Genomic DNA, 19,699 nt, shown 5'->3' with positions numbered 1-19,699 from the left:
TCTCCTGTGGCTGGTGGCCACCTCAGCTGTTGTGTAGCCCTTTCTCTTGCCCCAGTGTCTGTCAATGCTCACTCCCCCTTTACACCAGGCTGCGATATGCTGGTGGTGGGTCTGCAGTCACCCTCCCTGGCCTGGTCAGCAAGACCTGTGATGGTGTGGCTTGGGGTTCCTCTGCTGCCCAGGAACCAACTGTATGTACCTCACACTGCCCAACTCCCCTGGGTCAGATCCTGCTCAGAAGGGCTCACATGTGAGTTCTTAGGTGCTACAAGGGGTTGTAAAGGTTGTTCATCTAAACAAACAAATCGTGAAGCACAAAGGGCTCCTGTGTGCTGCTCTGGGGTCTTGGACCCGCAAGGTGGTGTGTGGTTATCACCAGCCCTAGGTGGTTATCAGTCCTGGGTGATCACAAGCCCTAGGTGGTCACCAGCCCTAGGTGGTCACCAGCCTTAGCAATGCCTGGGGCAGATTGGACTGAGCATTTATGAAACTGTTCCCTCCTTCATTCCTCATGGAGGAGAGGAGAAGTAGCTGAGTCTGCGTCTTCTGGAAGATGCCACTGATTTTTATCCCCAGTCAAGTAGGTGGATGCAGCTAGAGCTCTGAAGTGGAACCGTATGCAAAGAGATATGATAGCTCAGAGAAATGGGAGTTCCTTCATACAGCGTGTGCATTTCCACTCAGCAGTGCCTGGTGTTGGTGAGCAGTGTGGTTGGAGCCAATTCTGAGGGCAGTTCTTGGGCAAATGCTGCTGGCTTCTTCTTGTCCTTCAGATCAAGCCCCTGCATGCTGGAGTGTTTAGGTTTGACGCTTTAATCTCTTGTCTGTCTGGGTTAGTCTCAGGTCATTAACTTTTATTTTCCTGCTGTTCTGGCTGTGTGAATTCTGCAGTTTATGGTACTAAAAAAAAAATCCCTGTGCAGCTGCTGAGTGCCCAGAGAGGCTGCGTGGCAGATTGTCTTGAACTGGAAACGCTCCAGAAGAGGAGCTTAACTGAGGCTTGTCCTCTGACAGCCACTTCTTACAGATTAGAGGTTGTAAAATATTGCTGAAATGATCATTCCAATATTATGCTATTTTATTCTGCAGTTTGGAAGAGATTTACAGGTTAGGCCGAAGATGGACAGTGGTTTGTGATCCGTGTGGATGTTATTGAGGTGAAGTGAAAGGAATCTTAATTCATTCAGCCTCTATTATTTTTTTAGATTGTATCAGGATATGACATATAGCAGGAATATGAGTCAAGTCTTTTCTTATCTTGTTTTTTCTTAGAGGCCTGGTGGAAGCTGCAGGTGTGTAAAATGAGCTCCCCCTGCCCTAAATGAAGTCTGAACCCAGGATCTGAGTGCAGGCACTTTGGAAAATCTGACATTTGATTTGTCATCTTCTTAAGAGATGGAGGTAATAGGTGTTGATTATTGACTGCAACAAGGCTGAGCGCTTCAAGCAGCTGGAGCAAAAATCCCAGCCCTCGTGAGACACCAGGCTGAGCGGCAATGCCTCTTTCTTCAGCTTTGCATTTTAGTGAGAAGTCTATGACATGAACGTTAATGCAGCTAGTGGGCCCCGGTCCGTGTTCGTATCCATCCCTTTTCCTCCTGTCCCATCCTGCTGGGCACCCGCAGCAGAGGGTGGGCATGACAGATGCTCTGTGGTGAGACAGGGACCGCAAACACATCCCCGATCCTGTGATGCTGGCCCTGAGGACCTGACACTACTAGCCTCTGCTGGCACCACCAGGCTCTGCTGGCACCACCAAAGCTCTGCTGTGACCACCAAAGCTCTGCTGTGAAGGGAAAGGATGGACGCCCCAGAGCTGCAGCAATGACTGAGGTTTATGATCTTTTAGATGTTTCTCATTACCAGTATTATTGTCCCCAATAAATTTTGGCTTTTGCTCTCTCTAGTATTGGTTGGACCTCATGTATTGGTAAAGTCAGGAGTTTTACATTTGCAATTAAACTTCTATGCGATGGGAGCTCAGGACTTGCGTCTATACGATTTCATGTCTATATGATTCTGAATGGAGGGGGACAGTGGGAGAAGGGCTGAGGTCTGGAGTTTTGCTTTTTTCTTCTTTCAGAGAAATGAGGGAATATGGAAAAGTCATTTTATCTTCTACACTATGTTGATAAATTGCCCTTTCGTTCTTTCTCTCTCATACTTTTATTGAACTTGCAGACAAACCTCTCCCTTGGCAGGTGGAAAGAATAAATTGCCAGCAGTACACATCATTGACGGGATGCCTTTCAGTAGCGGAGCTGTACAAATAATAGGTTTTTCATTTCAGTGGCTGAACGGAAAAATTGAAAATACTTTTTGTTTTGGGTCACCCCCTAAAGGAGAATGTTTCTTTTCTTCTTTGATTTCTTTTCATAAGCATTGCACGAGACATTTTGGCTTGAGATTATTTAGTGCTTTTCATAACTTAAAAAAAGAAGAAAAAAGAAAAGAAAAAGCAAACTAGGTCACTTTCTAACTAAAAACATCATTTGAAAGAGCAACAAAAAAGTTTCATTTTTAAAATGTCAAATGGAGCCTTGCAGCTTTTCTCAGAACTTTTTTTCTTCTCTTTCAGCTAAAATTCATTACATATTCAACTCAAATTCACCCAGAGTCTCAGTACCTATTAATTGCCCTTTGGGTGAATTTACTACATCAAAAAACCCCAGTCAAGCTCCACCTGCACACAGCAGTGACCAGCCCTGTTTGCTGCTCAGCAAACACATACACACAATTATTTAATTCTGCTTAGTTAAAGTGTTGAGCAATAGACCAAGTGAAATGACCTCTCGCAGGTCTGGGCAGCCAGGGAAGCACCGGCACAGCCATGATTCACCCTGGTCAGACCCAGCAGCATGCTGGGGCAGGGGTCGTGCAGGAGCCACCGGGGCGATACGCTGATGTGGGGCTGCTGCCCCTTCCCACAGACCCCCCAGCTCCGGCATCTCCCCCCAGTGGGATGGTGGCTGAGGTGCGCCAGTGCTTGGGAAATGCAATGCGGTGGCTCAGCCACACTTCGCTTCCCCATGGGGACAGGGCTCATCTGTCTCTTTCTTTGCCTGTTTTCCTAAGGAAATGGTGCTTGTGTGATGGTGTCCCTCCATTGCTACCTGCCCATCCCACCCAGGACCACCCTGAATTCAGGGCCCTAGCAGCATTAAATTACAACAAAGTCCTACAAATGATGAGGATGAAAATCAGGGGCTGAGTAGAGATGCACAGCTTCCAGTGTGGTGGATCCCAGGGGACTCACTTCACCATGAAACCAGCTTCATCAGTGCCATTAGTGCCATGGTCTAGTTGACACAATGGTGTTAGGTCAAAGGTTGGACTTGATGATCCCAGAGGTCTCTTCCAACCTAGTTGAGTCTGTGAGATTCTGTGAGATTTGGGGTCTGGGTTTGGCTCAGACAATGTTAGGGAAATTCTCTGTTGTCATCTCCTCTTCAGCATCTTCCCACAGAGGCAAAAAAGCTCTGCAGTAACTTTTTGTTGCATCCTAACACTGATGTGTGCTTCCTTGATAAATTAGAGTTTGTTGATGCTGGAAGGGCTCTATTCCACCCCAAATCCATGTAAACCTGAAAGTTTAGGGATGGATGAAATGCCCCTGTGTTCTTACCCTGCCAGGGATGCACAGGTCCAAGGGGTCAGGGAGGGAAAGTGACTCCTCCACGTATTCCCATGGACTCCCAGCTGCAGCAAACCTGTAGGTAGCACCGAATGGCCGATAGACAGGAAGATAATTCAGTGTCTACACCAGAAAGGGACTTTTTGGGGTTAGGAACTCCAGCTTTAACTGCTCAATAATCTCCACTCTTCCCTGGTGGCCCACAGCCGCTGCTCCGGGGCTGGGGCAGCTGTGAGAGCCATGGCCAGTGGTAGCATTGGCTTGTAATGTGTAACTGGTAACTCTCAGCCTGTAACTCCTGTCCATGGAGGAGCTGGGATGTGGGAGCAAGGGCCAACACCCCTGCCCCCTCACCTCACCAGCCGGGACCCTGGGGAGCAGCCAGGCTGGGCATGTAGAGCCAAGACATCCCCAATGGATGTCCTTGTGGCATGTCACCCTGCTCAGAAATAAAGTCCCATCCCTGCCAATATTGTGAGGGATTAGGAATTTCTCAGTGTTGGTCAGACTGACAACATAAAAAGGAAGAGATCCAAGCATTGGTGGCCTTTTGACACAGCAGGGAGACTTGTTGATGTGATAAGCCAAGGCTTGGCAGAGTCAGCTACTCCTTGATCCAATAGTCCCCTGTGAGCCATGCGATTTTTTTCTGGTCCTTTTTTCGTGAAATATTGACAAAGCATTTTCCTCTGCTGAGGAAAGCTTCTCAGCAGCTGGCCATGGTGCAGACCATGACAGGCACTCAGAGTATCTTCTGGTTATTCCCTAGAGAGAGCGGCAGGAGGCATTGCAAGCAGATCTTTGATGCTGCAGATCAGAGATGGACCCTGGTGAAAACTGGAAGCTGGATGAAACCAACTGGTTGTCTCATGGTGGGATCCATCCCTTTGCCAGTGTGAAAGGAGGTAGGACATGATTGCTGGTTTTTAATCCACCCCGTGAATGTGCTGGGAGCCTTCCCGATGTGCTGCTGCCCTTCACTGCGCTTGCAGTGGTTCCAGGGGGTTTGCTGGACTGTGTCCAGAGGAAGGCAGTACTCAATATGAAGGTGGGAATGGTCTGACCCAAACCGCAGTGTCTCACCAGGAGCTGGCACATTGACACAAGTGCTCTGTCTGTGGCTTGTCTTCCTTCTCTGGAGTGGCCTTTTGCCAAAAAAAAAACCCCCAACACCCACCTTTTGGCAAGTTAATATGCCATTTGTGCTAGATGTGACCACCCTCATTCTCCACAAGCAGGACTCTGCAGATGACAGTGGTTGGGGAGGAATGAGGTAGTGAATAGTAAAATACTCCCTTCTCTCACCAATCATATTTACATGGGACAATTTAGGATGGATCCAGGGAGACATGCTGTCGCAGCAGCAACAGGAGCGCTGAGGGCTGCCCTGGCTGGAGCTCCCTGTGCAGGACCTCTCAAGGTTTCAGCCCACCCGGGCATGACACAAGACCTCCCAGCCCAAGGCTGGGGTCCATCGCTCTCCAGAAACTGCCAATCTCAGGAAAGTGCTCGGGGCTGATGCAATAGGAAATGGCCAGAACTATTTCCTCTGTCAATTCAACTCTACCTAATTTCCAGACAGCTGCTGTAATTTGCTTTTTAATCTCCATTTGAACATTTGGTAGAAGCAGCCACATGTGCTCCCTGCTCAGCCCCAGCTCATCTTTGTCACCTGAGGTCCCCATCCCAGCACAAGCTGCCCCTCCTTGGGTAAAGTTCCTTGTTTGGCTGGGACATGCTATGCCCCAGACTAAACCCAAAATAAACCCACAGACTTCCAGATGACAGCACCTTGGGAACGGAAACATTTTTCTTTGTGCTTATCTCCATCTGTTTCCCTCAGCTTCCCGTTGATAGCCCAGGAAGGGGAAGGGGACAGTCCGAGTTGTGGCATTGCCTCCTTTTCCACAAGAGTTGGATTAGATAAGATTTATGCTTTTGCACCCAGCAGCCCCAGGTTCAATCTCCCCAGCCAAGCAGCACTAGATGGCATCCTTATGATAGCACATCTGCTGCTTCTGCAGGTACCCAGCCCAGGGTGGCTCCAAGGGACCAGCACAGGGATGCTTGCTGCAGTCCATCCTTTTTGCCTGTTAGGACAATCTGTACTTCTGTTACATCATGTGCGTGGTCTGTGTTACCGTTTATAGGTTGGGTTATACTGCTGGGTTTGGGACCCCACTGTGCTTGGTTGGGTCTGTAGTGCAGAGGAGGGCAGAGTAGTTGCCATGAGCAGTTTATAAAAATCCAAACCAGTTAAGTGTGGATATACATTGGCCTTTGGTTTTGTATGCAGCCTGTTGCTATCCTGACCTAGTGGCTCACAGCTTTTTCTAACTGATGGGCCTAAGGGCATTTTATAGTGGGGGGCAAGACCTCTTAGAAATGTCACAGGTATGGATTACTATATGGTGTCATGCACCTGCCCTTCTTAAACATCCACCCTGAACCCCCTAGGAGCAGTGCACAGATTCCAGACCACAAGCTTTTTTAGTCTAACCCATGCCATGAACCTGAAAGGAAAAAAACAACCCAAAAGCCAACAGGAAAAAACCCACACTCTGCAAATTTATTTTGTTTTTTTTTTTTTTTTTAAATTGCATTGAATTTCTGCAATTTAGCAGCATTTTGACGTGGAAAGAAATGTTAGAAAATAAAGAAAACCCCACCAACTCCAAGGCACAAATGGCATTTAACACTTGGCCGCATGCTCCTATATGGCTGCAGGTCCTTCTGGCAGTGAGGGATCCCAGCGTGCTCTGGTCCTCAGCTGGGAGCGGGCGAGGATGGGTGGGCTCGTGATGGGCTTGGGCTTGGGATCCAAAATAATCTCCCATGATTTTTCAGTGAGAGATGCCACCAGCTCAGGAGTTTCCAGAGCTCATGGTCTAACCTGCCACAGGCACTGAGTTACAGTAATATTATTATCAGATAACTCAAGGGTTTGCTCAGCCTCTGAAAAATCCCAGCAGGAGCATTTATCGCTCTCTACAACTGCCTGAAAGGAGGCTGTAGCAAGGAGGGTGTCGGTCTCTTCTCCCAGATAATAAGCGATAGCACAAGAGGAAACGGCCTCAGGTTGTGCCAGGGGAGGTTTAGATTGGATATCAGGAAAAATTTCTTCACCGAAAGGGTTGTCAAGCATTGGAACAGGCTGCTCAGGGAAGTGGTTGAGTCACCATCCTTGGAGGTGTTTAAAAGACGAGTAGATGTGGTACTTAGGGACATGGTTTAGTGGTGGGCTTGGCAGTGCTGGGTTAACAGTTGGACTTGATGATCTTAAAGGTCCTTTACAACTAAAATTATTCTATGATTTTATGATTTTCCTGCTCTGGCTGGTTCAACCTACCCCAGATGCCATTGTTGGAGGAGACTGTAGCACACAGGGAAGCTTTGCCATGGGCAGGATGCTCCTGGCCATGCCCTGAGACCCGGGTGAGCCGGGGAAAGGGAGCAGAGAGCCATGGCATGGCCAAAAAGGGGATCCCAGCGTGGGCAGAGACAGGGCAGCAGAGCTTTTGCTCTTTGGCAATGTTGGAGGGGGATAAGGGTTCGTCCTGCCAAGTCTCCGCCTTGAGCTGACTCCAAGGTTTTTCGATAACAGCTGGATTAAAAGAAACACACATAAAGGCTGTCAGGGGGGAACTGGAAGCAAGTTGAGCAGGGGCTGTGTGATTAGAACAGCGTTGTCACCCCAGCTCTCCACACCTCCCTCGCCAACTGACCTTTCCAAGCATTTGTTCTTCTTCCCTCAGACAATGATCTCTCCGAAGGTGCCCCAGCCCTCTTTGCTCTGGATCAGCTGGGTAAGTCCGTGTGTGATACATTTTCCTCTTCCTTTTTTCCTACGTAGAGTAATTAGGAGGTGACTTAAAACACAGGGCATCCGCTGAATGCTTTCCACTGCATAAATTCACCACCACCGGTGCCTCCTTTCTGTGTTGCTTTTGAATGCCATCCATGAGAGGGATGGGACAGCTCGATGCTAGATGTGTTCAGTACCTTTCTGTGTTAAATTAATGTGGATTTTTTTTCCCTGGGAGAGAAGCTGTCACCTTTTTGGTGCAGAGCACTTTCAGGTGCTACTGCTTCTTGGCCCGGGGTTTGAGGTTCAGCCCACGGCTGGCACTGGAGCTTCTGTGACTTTCTGGTGCCTTGCAACTCAATGAGCGTTTCTTTTTTTCCCTCGGGAGGCAGTAGTAGAGGTGTGTAAAGTGAGAATGAAGAGTAAGAGACTCAGGGAGAAAACAACCTCAAATGGCTATGGGAAGCTGAAGGCTTCAGAGGCTGAATCCATGGGGGATCCCTAATCTAGCAATGATCTCCCCTTAATCCCAGTGCCAAGGTCAAAAAAGATGTATTGCTCCAGAGGAGTTAGAGGCGCTCAAGGTAAGGTGGGGGTGAGGACCTGAGCTGCATGCTGGGAAGGTTCTGCAGGAGGTCTGACATGCAGGGAAGGGGGAAATCAAGTCCCCAACCCCTCCTAAGAATATGAGGGAAGGCTGGAGATGGAGCATGCGGGAAAGTGCGAATTAGATATGTTCGGAGAGATGCCGGGCTCAGGTCTGTGCACCTTGCCTTGCTCTTTGTTATCATGGTGGGACTCCCCCCTCCCCGCACACTGCAATGCCTGTCACCTTAGACGACAGAACACCAGCCCCTCCCCCCGAGGAAAAGGCACCCTTCTCTTCACTTCCAGGGCAATGAATTCTCCATCCTTGGAGATACTCAAAAGCTGTCTGGACATGGGTCACCCAGAAGCGTGACCAGCTCTAGGTGGCCCTGCTTGGGCAGAGCAGTTGAACCAGATGACCTCCAGAGGTCCCTGCCAACCTCAACCAGTCTGTGATTCTGAGACTTCCCCACTACTCTGGAAGCCCACCTTGTCCCCCGTAAGGATGCTCTGTGTGCATGCCCCGGGGTGCTCACCACATGCGGCACTGGTGGAAAGTTGGGGTAAGAAGGTAATACCTCGCTGAAGGTATTTAAAAGACATGTAGATGTTGTGCTTAGGGACATGGTTTAGTGGTGGACTTGGCAGTGCTGGGTTAATGGTTGGACTTGATGATCTTAAAGGTCCTTTCCACCCAAAACGATTCTATGAGTCTATGATTCTAAAAACTGCAGGAGCCCAGAATGGTGATTTTTATCATGTGTAACTATCTCTGCTGTAAACCTCTGCTGCTAAGAGCCAGGATCTTGAAAATACTCCTAGAAATACAAAAATGCCTATAACTTGTATGATGCCTCTCTGGTTCTTGAGGGAGTGAGTGGCTGGGCTGGCAGCTGTCCTCACTGGCAGTCTCATACACTTGGTCATATTTTAAAGGAGTCTTTGTGATCTCTCTCCACTTGGTGTCAGGATAGAGACTGCTCTGACATGCGTTCACCCAGAGGAGTTTCTAACAGGGAATGGGAATAAAGCCAAGAGCCTTCCCTTGGCTGCCTCATTCATTACCCGATTGCTGTTAAAACAAGTCAAGGAACTTTAAAATGCATTTTCTGTGACAGTTTCCACCAGCAACTTTTCTTCTTGATCTTCCTCATCTTACCCCTTGACTGGTGCCTTCCCTAGTGACACATGCCCATTTCTCCTAACCTTGGCAAACCCTCCAAGTCTTAGCAAATGTATTCAGCGACAAAGAACGAGCTCCCTCTCCTAAATAACAAGATTTGGTTGGTTTTAGCTGAGTAGCAAAGAAAAGCATTAGCAGCTAGACTTTAGATGTGCAAAATGAGGCTCATGGTGACCCTTGGTCAAGGGGCAGACCCTGGACGGGCAGGAACCAGGGCTGTAACATGGGATAACCGGCTTCCTGGCATCCTTCTCGTGTTAATGAGGAAATAGTTTGTGGCATCCAGTGTGATCCTTTGCCTCCTGAGGTGGTGGTTGGCATCTCCCAGGGCTTCTGCACAGCCCTGCTCCCAGCCAAGGGGCAGCAGGAGCTCCTCAGACACCCCTTTCCTCTGCACGGCAGTATTAGACATCCCTCAGTCTGGAACAGATTATTCAAACCAGTGCTTGTATCACCTTACATTTCCACTCTGCTTTCCAAACACAGCACAAGACGTGATTGCTCCATCCAAGGTAGAAAAGACAGACAAAGGATGTGAGATAGCAGAAAAAGTAATGGAAAACTGATCTCTCCTCTTGCCTCCCTCCCGGCTGGTGAGTTTTCAGCTGGATCAATCTCCTGACCTGAGTCATGCACAGCTGCATGGTCCCTGGTGCCAGGCAAGCGAGGGGGTAAGAGCAAGCACATGTTGGAGTGGGAGAGGACAAGACCATCCCAGTAGCAGCTCAGATTTATGCTGTGTTGAAGTGATTGTGTAACCAGGTCCTGAGAATACTGGGTCAAAAATACTCAGCCCTGGTCAAACTAGCCACCTGAACAGCAGGAGTTATTGGTAGAGGAGCAGAGAATAAAGCAGCATTATAATAACAATGTCCTGAGACAAAATGTCAGTATCATAACAAAGCATCATCACCATAAAAATCACAGAAAAGCAGGTCTGAGCAGGACTTCAAGAGGTCAGCTACACCTCTTTTCTGTCCAGAGGCAGGGCTAGTGCCTCCTGTTCACCCAGCACCCCCCCGGAGAGAACCAGCCTGTCCTAGCAGCCTTCCCAGGCAATCCACCCTGGTGCTTCACTGCACTGGAAGGGTTTTCTTGCTGTCTAATTAAACTTCTGTAATTTAAGCCAGTTAAGCATTATGCTTCTGAAGGCAGGCATAAGCAGGGAAAAGCCCTTCCATGGGTCAGACCAAGAGTTTCTTGTTCTCTTTGTGGGGGCTGGAGGAGGATCCCAACGGAGGACCACTGGATCACATCCTTTTTTCCCTGCTCATCAAGTCTGCCTTGACCTCTAGTCCTGCATCCAACTTTCTGGCAGCTTGTCCCAGCCTCCTGTCAACCGCAAACATAAAAAGCTGTGCTTGGATTTTGAGTCATTCGTGGAAATGCTGATCAGTACCAGATTTACGAGAGGCTTTTTGTGTCACCTCATGCCATGAATAACTAACCTCCAAGACAGGTTTTGACCAGTCATGCAGCCACCTATTCATACCTTCTCCTAGTCCATGTCCCTCTCTTGCTTATAGCGATACCATATGACACAGTATCACAAGCCTTACTTATATACCAACATATATAAAATCTGCACCTCGCCCCCCCATCTACAAGGTTTATTATCTCATTGCAGAAGATTCGATGAGTCTGAACAGCTCTCTTCTTGCTGAATCTGCACTGGCTATTACTCATATCCTCCTTTTCTACGTGTTTGCAAAGCCTTGGTCATTCCAGTGCTTCCAAGGATGGAATTAACAACGACTGGGAAATCACTTCCTAACTCTTCTTTCTCTCCTTGTCTTAAAGATTAGTGCTTTGCTTTTCATGCCCAGCCTTTGGAAACCTCTCTGTGGTCTGCTGCTGTGTAAGTCAGTGCACGGCTCACCTGTAACTTGAGCAGTGAGAGCATTTCTGAGGTTCCCTGGAAAAGTACCAGGCAAGGGAGGCAAAGGTGACTGAGGGACAGAGCAGCTTCTATGAAGCTCTGGGGAAACTCATCAATGTGTATAAATACTGGAAGGGAGGGTGCAAAGAAGATGGAGCCAGGCTCATTTTGGTCGTGCCCAGGGACAGGACAAGAGGCAATGGGCACAACCTGAAACACAGGAGGTTCCCTCTGAATATCAGGAAACACTTTTTTTACAGTGAGGGTCACTGAGCACTGGCACAGGTTGCCCAGGGAGTTTGTGGAGTCGCTATCCTTGGAGATATCCAAAAGCCATCTGGACATGGTCCCAGGCAACTGTTTCTAGGTGGCCTTGCTTGAGCAGTGGGGTTGGACCAGATGACCTCCAGAGACACCTCCCAACCTCAATCATTCTGTGATTCTGTGAAATAAGGAAAGGCTTAAAACAACCCAAAGGAAGTATGTCTTCACACAGCGCACAATTACATTGTGCAACTGGCTGCCACAGGATGTCCAGGGTGCCAAAAGTATGAACGGACTCAAAAAGTGATGAAAAAACATCATGGAAGAAAGGTCTATGAGGGCTCTCAAATGTGATGATGCAGCCACAACCGTCGGCTCAGGAAGGGGAACAGGATCATGTACTAGAGGAAACAGCACTTGCGCTTGTACCATTCCTTGTATTTTCTCTGCAGTCATCTACCAGAGGCCACACCAGAGAGAGGACACCAGGGGCTCTTAAACTTTGGTATAATGCCACGTGGTCCTTCTTGTCTTTCCTTAGGTCCACAGTGACTAACCAGAAGAAAAAAAAACAAACGAAACCCACACCTCCTCTTCCTTTCCTTTCTTCATCTGTCTCTCCTCTCCCACAGCTTTGGCTGCTGGATTTCAGCAGATATGAATCAGATGGTGACTCTTGTGTTCCTTTTGTTCTGTAAATGATTAAACCAGAACATTTCACACTTGCTTTGTGGCCCAGCAGAGGAATGCTGCATTGTCTCCTTGGCAAGTGCCGAGGTGGAATTTCTGGCCGTGGAGAAAGTGAGGTCAGGGAGAGAGAAACTCTCTGAACAGGGAACATGTGCAGACTGCTTCACGCTCTCTCTCTCCTGTGCTTGCATGTCTTCTCCCTGTCTCCCACTCCTTCATCCCCTCTCTCCTTTCCACCTCCTTCCCGTCCCACTGGCAATTTTTCTGCTTGCTGCTTTAAGATGGTTTCGCTGAATATCAGAAAAAAGAAAGAAGACTGATTGAAAAATGCAAGGTGAAAGCCCCCACCCCGGGAAGCCTTGGGTAGACTAATGAGAATGTGATGAAATGCAAAAATAAAGTGGGAGTGGGGGATATGAACCCCCACCCTGCCAAAATCAAGATGAAAATGCTTGTGTAGGAGATGCAGTATCTCAGTGGAAACCCCTGTGCCTCACATTTCCCGACAGCCGAGCAGAGGAGGGATTAGCTGGCTGTGCTATTTATACCTGCGCCCTGGGTACGGTCAGGCTGCCGGAGCAGGCTCCCCACGACGGCAGCTTGCAGGAAACACTGCTTTTGTGATACCGTCTGCCGGGGGAATAAATACGCCCAGGAATGAAATCCCATTGGATAAATAAAAAGGGAAGGAAAGAAAAAGCCCTGGTCCCTGCCCTGTTTGTTCCCACTGCTCTGTAGCCATCCAGCTGTTTCTTTTTCTTTGTTGTCCTGACCTCATCTCGCCCTGGAGTGAATCCAGAGAGTGAGTGCTCTGCTTAGCCGTCTCCTGCCAGAAACCAAACAGGTCAAGTTGTTAGAGAAAAATGAAAGCTCTTTGGCAGAACTGGAAAAACAGATGTGCGGAGATATTTCTGCTGCCTCCAAATACAATGCTGCCCGTTAAGTGTGTATCAGAGGGGACCTGATAGATATGCACAGTTGTCATTGTGAAAATCTTAACAGTGGCTATTAATTTATCAGGATAAGTTTCTTTGGGGCTCCCTGAGCTGCTGAGCTCACTGGCTGCCTGGTAGCAAAATTGCTTAAAAACCTTCTGCAGATGTGTGTTTGAAAGCGCTGCTCCAGCACTGCAAGAGGATTTGCCTCTGCTCAGTAGTTAGAGATGCTTCGGGGATGCTGAGGATGGGTGAAAGGGTCTGTGCGCTGACATGAGATATGTGTGCCGGGTGAGTGAAGCCTGTGACTATCAAGAAGAGGTGGGATTATCTCCAGCTGAGATAACGGTAAGGGCATCTTTCATGTCAAAGGCTCTGTGCCTTTTATTTACTAAACTTACCTGGGTGAAGCTTTCTACACAATCTATTCAGATTTCTTGGTTCAGCTCTTGCTGGGGCCTCAGCATCGCATGGCGGTTGTTCGTGCTGTCCCCAGCAGTGGCATTAACGGGGCTGTAACTCTCTGGCTGCCCATCGGCCGTCATTAAAAGCAGCAGCGACAGCAAGAAGTGAAATCACGTGCAGGCATTTGGGGTGGCCACGGCGTCAGGCGGAGCGGGACAACTGTTTGTTTGCTTGCAGCGCTAGGAATCTGTGGGATTACACGCATGGGTGGGTGCAAATGTAATGAGCGTCAATACCCGGGCGTGCTTGCGGGTTGGGATGGCTGTGTCCCTTCTGCAGGGCCTCGGTGGTCCAGCCATGGGTCTGGTGGTAGCAACTGCTCATATCTCCCCAGCCATGGGGGATTCGGGATGGCGCAGGGATGCTGAGTGATCCTGGGGCTGCTAATGGCTGAGCCAGGGAAGCACCTGGAAATGCTTCTCCCTTCCCACGCAGCTCACTGAAATGCTTGGGAAATCCACGAGAGGTGTTTATACCCCATGGCAGAGTATAACAGACATGTGCTTCCAGCCTGCGGGTCATGTGTGTCCCCTGGATCTGTAGGTACCAGGGAGAAGCTGGAGGGAGGTAGTGAAGCGAGGCGGCACTGTCAGCTCTGCTCCGCTGACCTGACAGCTGGAGTCGTGGTGGCACTTGGCCCCGGCTAAGCAGGTTAAGACCAAAAGGAATGGAAGGATGAATTTCTCCAAATTCAGTGGAGGAATAACATAAAAAATATAAACAAAAAATATATAAATATATATTAAAAAATAGTGGAGGTATTCCAAAATTCATTGGGGGAACAATATATTTAATATATATTATATATTTAATATATATTGTTATGTATATTAAATTTATATATTATACATTAGATTAATTTAATATATATGACAATATACTTAATATTTTTATTGCCTTGCCCTCCTGGGCAGACACAGCTCCCCAGCAGTTATCAGATGTGCCAAACCACAGAGAGATTAGAGAACTCCCTCTCCAATCTGCCATCGTTAGTTTATCAAATCAAAATAGAGCTGAACAGGAAAAAGACTTTTAAAATCACTTTGAAACATGTGCCAGAAAATGAATAATGTGGGGGAGAAGAGAAACGACACTTTTACCCAAGCAGAAACAAAGGCTGTTTTCCTTGGAAATGTAACAGCGTTGTTCACGAGGTCCTTGAGATGCTACTGAAAGACAAGACAGCAGGTAATCCTTTTTCTTGATATATTTGTTCTTCTAGCACTGAAATCATCAGTGATCATCATGGAGCAGTAGGGAAAAGGGAAGCGTAGACTGTGGGGCCAGAATGAGACACAAAACAAGCCCTTGGACAGGCTGGCTCTGCTTGGCTGCGGGTAGTACAGCCCGATCGCACTGGAGTCGCCCAGTCCCCAATGACACAGGCAATGAAGCAGCATAACCAAAATAATAACGTGTCCCATTTTGCCCAACCGAATGATACAGTTGGAGCATGACAAACATAGCGCTTGAATTGCCATTCTGAACTGGGCTCGGCGAGCAGTGCCCTCGTCCAACTTTATCCACCGCTGCAAACAGGCACCCAACAAGCCGAAGGCAAAATTTCGCCTTCATTTACAGCTGAGCAGGTTCGTGGTTTGCCCCTGTCTACAAGCAAAGCCAACATTTATCTCTGGGGGAGGTAGGAGAGGGCACATATACACAATGGGAAAAACTGAAGGCCAGTTCCTCCAGGGGACCAAAGTGTCTAACTCTATCGTTAAGGTTCCCCATGATGTTGCAGAGGATTTAGATATTTTAAAACCTTAATTTGGGTCTGACTTGCTCAGAGATACTCAGGACATCTGCAGGAGACGAGAACTGAACACCACCCTCTCGTCCAAGTCTGGTGTCCTAAGCACTAGCCTGTGTTTTTTCCCCTGAGGAGGCCAGGGATGCAATGGTTCGTAGAATAGAATCATAGAATCATAGAATTGTTTTGGTAGGAAAGGACCTTTAAGATCATTGAGTCCAACCATTAACCTAACACTAGCAAGTCCACCACTAAACGGAGGTTGTACTGGAGTGGGAGTCGGCCTCTTCTCCCAGGCAACTAGCGATAGGACAAGAGGACATAGCCTCAAGCTTTGCCAGGGGAGGTTCAGGTTGGACATTAGGAAGAATTTCTTTTCAGAAAGGGTTATTAGACATTGGAACGGGCTGCCCAGGGAGGTGGTGGAGTCACCGTCTCTGGATGTGTTTAAGAAAAGACTGGACATGGCACTTAGTGCCATGGTCTAGTTGACATGGTGGTGTCAGGGCAATGGTTGGCCTTGATGATCCCAGAGGTCTCTTCCAACCTGATTGAATCTGTGATTCAGTGATTCTGTAAACCATGTCCCTAAGCACCACATCTGCTCATCTTTTAAATACCTCCAGGGATGGTGACAGGGATGGTTCCCCTCGCCTCCCCCTCAAACAGCAGCATATTTTGTATTTGCAGTTCTCTGCTCTCCTGCTCCAGCGTAACCCCGGGCTGCGTTAGGTGACCTCAGGGAGACAGCTCATAGCTGCCTCAGTTTCAAAGCTTCAGAGAGGCACCCGCAGGGCCAGCACTCAACTGTCACCTCGCCTTTCACGCCAACACGGAGGGGAAGGGCACCTCTGAGGATGCTCAGCTCACATGGGAAATGTAGATTCTGGGAGATGTGCAGAAGTGGGAACTGAGGGACCTGATTTCACCACCAATATTTTTTCCCTCTTTGGTCATTTCCCATATCCTATAGTTTCCCCATGTTTTGCACCTAAGCAAAACCCAAACTCAGAGCAAATCTGGGTTTTGCGATTCAAAAAAGCAATGCCTCAGCCTGCTGTGATTCACAGCACATTCCCAGGGCCTGGAGCTGCAGGGAGTCCCTGCTGCATCCATCCAGCCCTGCAGCAATGGTACCGGCCCAGCTCCCATCTTGCTGCACCCCTTTACAGGGATGTGGTTGCATTGAACGCGTTCCTCTCCAGCCCGTTGCTGCATTTCTACCTGCTTTTACTCCTTTGGAGCAGTATTTTGGGAGGCAGAAGCCACTGTCAGTCTCTTTGGGGCCTGAAAAGCTTGTCCGTGTGTTAAGAGCTGGGGGAAATGAGTACAAATGGAAAGGGTAATCCCAGCATCACTGGGCATTGTGCTGCACTGAGGGAGGTTGGAGCAATGAGATGGGGAAACCCAAGCAGCGTGCTGGCAGTGCTAGTCATCTGAAAAGAGGTTTGCCCTGTGGGGCAGTGCTGGGAAAAGGATGCAGAGGGGCTGCTGAACCCAATTTGTGCCCACACGGCCCTGAGAAGGGGAACGAAGCGCGGTGCAAACACCCGAGGAGATTTCCCATGCTGTCCCCCATGCCAGACCCTCAGCAGCAGGGCTGGAGTGGGCTGGGGAGACGAAGCAGTGGCTCCAACCCTAATGAAAATGCATCCCATGGAGCTGATGTGCCGGACTGCAAAGAAACCCGGAGCTGACAAACGTCCTGTGTTCCTGTTAGCACGGTGCTCATGTCCAGCACTGGCCACAAACCCCTCGACATCAAGGGATACGTGCATCTGCTGCTTGTGAAAATGCGTGATGAAGCAGGTGGGCAGCAGGGGAAAGGGGCTGCTTTTAAGAGCAGGGGGGCTGCATTTAAGAGCGGGGGCTGCCCCAGCTCTGCCCTGGCTAGATACAGCCCGCTCGCTCCCCAAACAGCCACCCACTCCTCCACGCGCAGGGGAAGCAGCCGGAGCCCTGGAAGGCGGGGACGATGCCTGGGGTTAATGCACGGGCTTGGGACTCGCGGTGACTCCTATCAACTGCGCATTGCCTGCGAGGCTTGGGGTGGGGTGTGGGGAGCCTGTGTTGGGATCTAGGATGGGACTTAGGTCCCAAGCATGAGGTGGGGAGGCCGTGCTGCCACACGGGCTCACCCCTGGGTGCATCCAGGTGTCTTCGGTGGCTCCGTTTGGGGTGCTAAGCTCCAGCAAAGCCCGTGGCCCAGCCAGGGAGGCTCAGGCTCCCTCTGAGCGTGCTGGCCCCGTAGCACTTGGGGCCAAGCCACCGCGGGTGCTGCCCGGGCGGTGCTCGGCCGCTGGCCCCCCTCCTTCGGGAGCTGCAGGGCCCGCCTGGCCCCGCCCCTGACCACTCCCCCGCCCCGCCCCAGCGGCTGGCCTCGCCCCCACCGCCTGGCCCCGCCCCGCCGTGCTGCCGGCCCCGCCCCAGAGGCTGGCCCCTCCCCGTCGCCTGGCCCCGCCCCATCGCCTGGCCCCGCCCCGCCGTGCTGCCGGCCCCGCCCCGCCCCGCCCCGGCCGGCGGAGCGCGCCCGGGGGCGGCGGGGAGCGGCGCGGATGGCCAAGGTGCTGCCGGGGCGCGGAGCCGGAGGTAACGGAGACGGGCGGGCGGGTGTGTGCGCCTGTATGTCACTGCACGAGCGCGTGTGTGTGCGCACGTGTGTGTGCGCGCGTGTGTCTGCGGGCACCCGCGTGCGTGGGGGTGCGCGTGCCTTTGTCCACGTGTGTACCGGCGGGTGCACCGGGGGGTGTTCGGGTGTGGGTACCGCTGTGTGCGGGAGTGCCGGTGCGGGCTGGCCCTGCTCCTGCCCACCCGTGCGTGGAGCGCGTGCTGCGTGGGGTGCCGGGCCGGGGTCGTTGCTCCCCGGAGAGGTGCCCTGCCGCTCCCCCGGGGACCGGGAGGATGCGGGGAGGCCAGGGCAACCCCCAGCAGGCTCCTGGACCCAGCTGCCCCCGGGATGCGTGGAAACCCCCCCGGTGTGTAAGCGGGGGCGAGTTTATCGTTCCCCCGCCCCGCTGCACCGTTAGGGCCGAGCGGCGCAGCCCGTCCGCGGGATACTCCATGTTTCCCGGCGCCCTGAACCCTCCCCAAGTTACTGCTGCCAATTTCCTCCGCTCCGGAAAGGCAAAACCCGGCGGGTGTCGGGGCCCGGGGTTAGCACCGGAGCAGCCACCGCTCACAGCGGGATGTTTGCGGTTTGTTTGCCTCCGGCTTTCCCGGGGCCGAGCGAAGCGAGGGGCCGGAGCCGCCGGGGGGACGTTTCCAGCTGGAGCCGGAGCGGCCGCTTGTGTTTCCGATCGCAGCGTCCCCGCGGGTCCCTCCGCGCCGGGCTGTCACCGCTGGTCCCGGCCCCACGACCCGCTGGAGCGGGAGGGCTCGGAGGGGCCCCCCGGGAGCACCCGCAGGGGTGGCGGCGCGGCCATCCCGGCTCCTCCGCCGAGGACGGGGCGAGCGTGGCCGCGTCCCGCTGCGGGAGCGTGGTGAGGGCGGGCGGCCAGAGCCGGGGGGCGGACAAGGGGGGGCCTCCCCCGCCGGGAGAGCGTTTTCTCACGTTGTTTGTTGTTGTAGGGGGATGGTGAGAGGGAACTTTTATATTTAACCTTCCCACCCCTGCGGGGAGAGCGAAGATAAACTCCGGTTTAAAGGGGTGGGGGGAAAGCATTGAAAGAGGAGGAAAAAAACCCACGTGAATTTAACTCGGATCCTCCTGCCAGGTTTTGTGATTCATAGTTGAAATACAGGAAGGTCGCTGCTTTTTCCTCTTTCGATGGAAAGAGAGGTGGGTTTTTTGTTTTGTGTTTTTTTTTTTTTTTCTCTTTCCTGGTGCTGTGTGAACGTCCCGGGCTCAGGCAGCAGCCGCCTGCGGAGCGCCGGGCTGGGCTGCTGCACGCCCGAGAGCCGGGGCTGGCTGCTGGGGGCTCTGCGAGGCCCTTAGCGGGCAGCCGCGGAGCTGAGGCTTGGTCTTTTTTTTGTTTGTTTTTTTTTTTTTATAAAAATAAGCCTAAAAAGCTTTCTGAGAGAGGGGTGGCCGTGAAGATGAGGAGCCCCCTGATTTTTCCCGTGCGCAGCTAGCTGTCAGGGCCGTTCCTGCTCACAGGTGTGCATGGAGATACATATTTTTTAGTATATATATACTTAATATTTTTTAATATGTGTAGAGATATATAAAAATATGTATAGATATATGTTTATATATTTTTATATATTTACATATATGTAGATATATGACTACATATATATTATATATAAATATAAAATATATGACATATATATTTTTATATCACAGAATCACAGAATGTTAGGGATTGGAAGGGACCTCGAAAGATCATCTAGTCCAATCCCCCTGCCGAAGCAGGATTGCCTAGACCAATATATGTTTTTAATATATTTTTAATATATTTATCATATTAAACAATATGTTTTTAATATATTTTTTATATATATGTGTATATATAAAAATATGTATTTTTATATATATGTAGTCATTGCTAATGGCCAGAAAAG

At 50.4% G+C, this 19,699-nt stretch overlaps 1 protein-coding gene across 4 annotated transcripts in view; it reads left to right on the top strand.

Moving 5' to 3' along the window:
• AMOTL1 (angiomotin like 1) overlaps positions 1 to 19,699 on the top strand; it is an 88,757-nt gene that overhangs the window by 10,108 nt on the left and 58,950 nt on the right. For 3 of the 4 annotated variants that reach the window (XM_068424982.1, XM_068424983.1, XM_068424981.1), the window contains exons 2-3: positions 4,404 to 4,539; positions 7,390 to 7,440. In XM_068424982.1, coding sequence (XP_068281083.1) covers positions 4,455 to 4,539; positions 7,390 to 7,440 — 136 coding nt within the window. In that variant the 5' untranslated portion in view covers positions 4,404 to 4,454. Of the gene's footprint in view, positions 1 to 4,403; positions 4,540 to 7,389; positions 7,441 to 17,701; positions 17,786 to 19,699 lie in introns of those variants that run through there. The other variant, XM_068424984.1, reaches the window with a different exon arrangement.

This window comes from Nyctibius grandis, chromosome 2 (genome assembly GCF_013368605.1).
Source record: "Nyctibius grandis isolate bNycGra1 chromosome 2, bNycGra1.pri, whole genome shotgun sequence".
NCBI classification, from domain to species: Eukaryota; Metazoa; Chordata; class Aves; order Nyctibiiformes; family Nyctibiidae; genus Nyctibius; species Nyctibius grandis.
The sequence above is the reverse complement of the archived record's forward strand: the minus strand, read 5'-3'. Positions and strand labels throughout refer to the sequence as shown.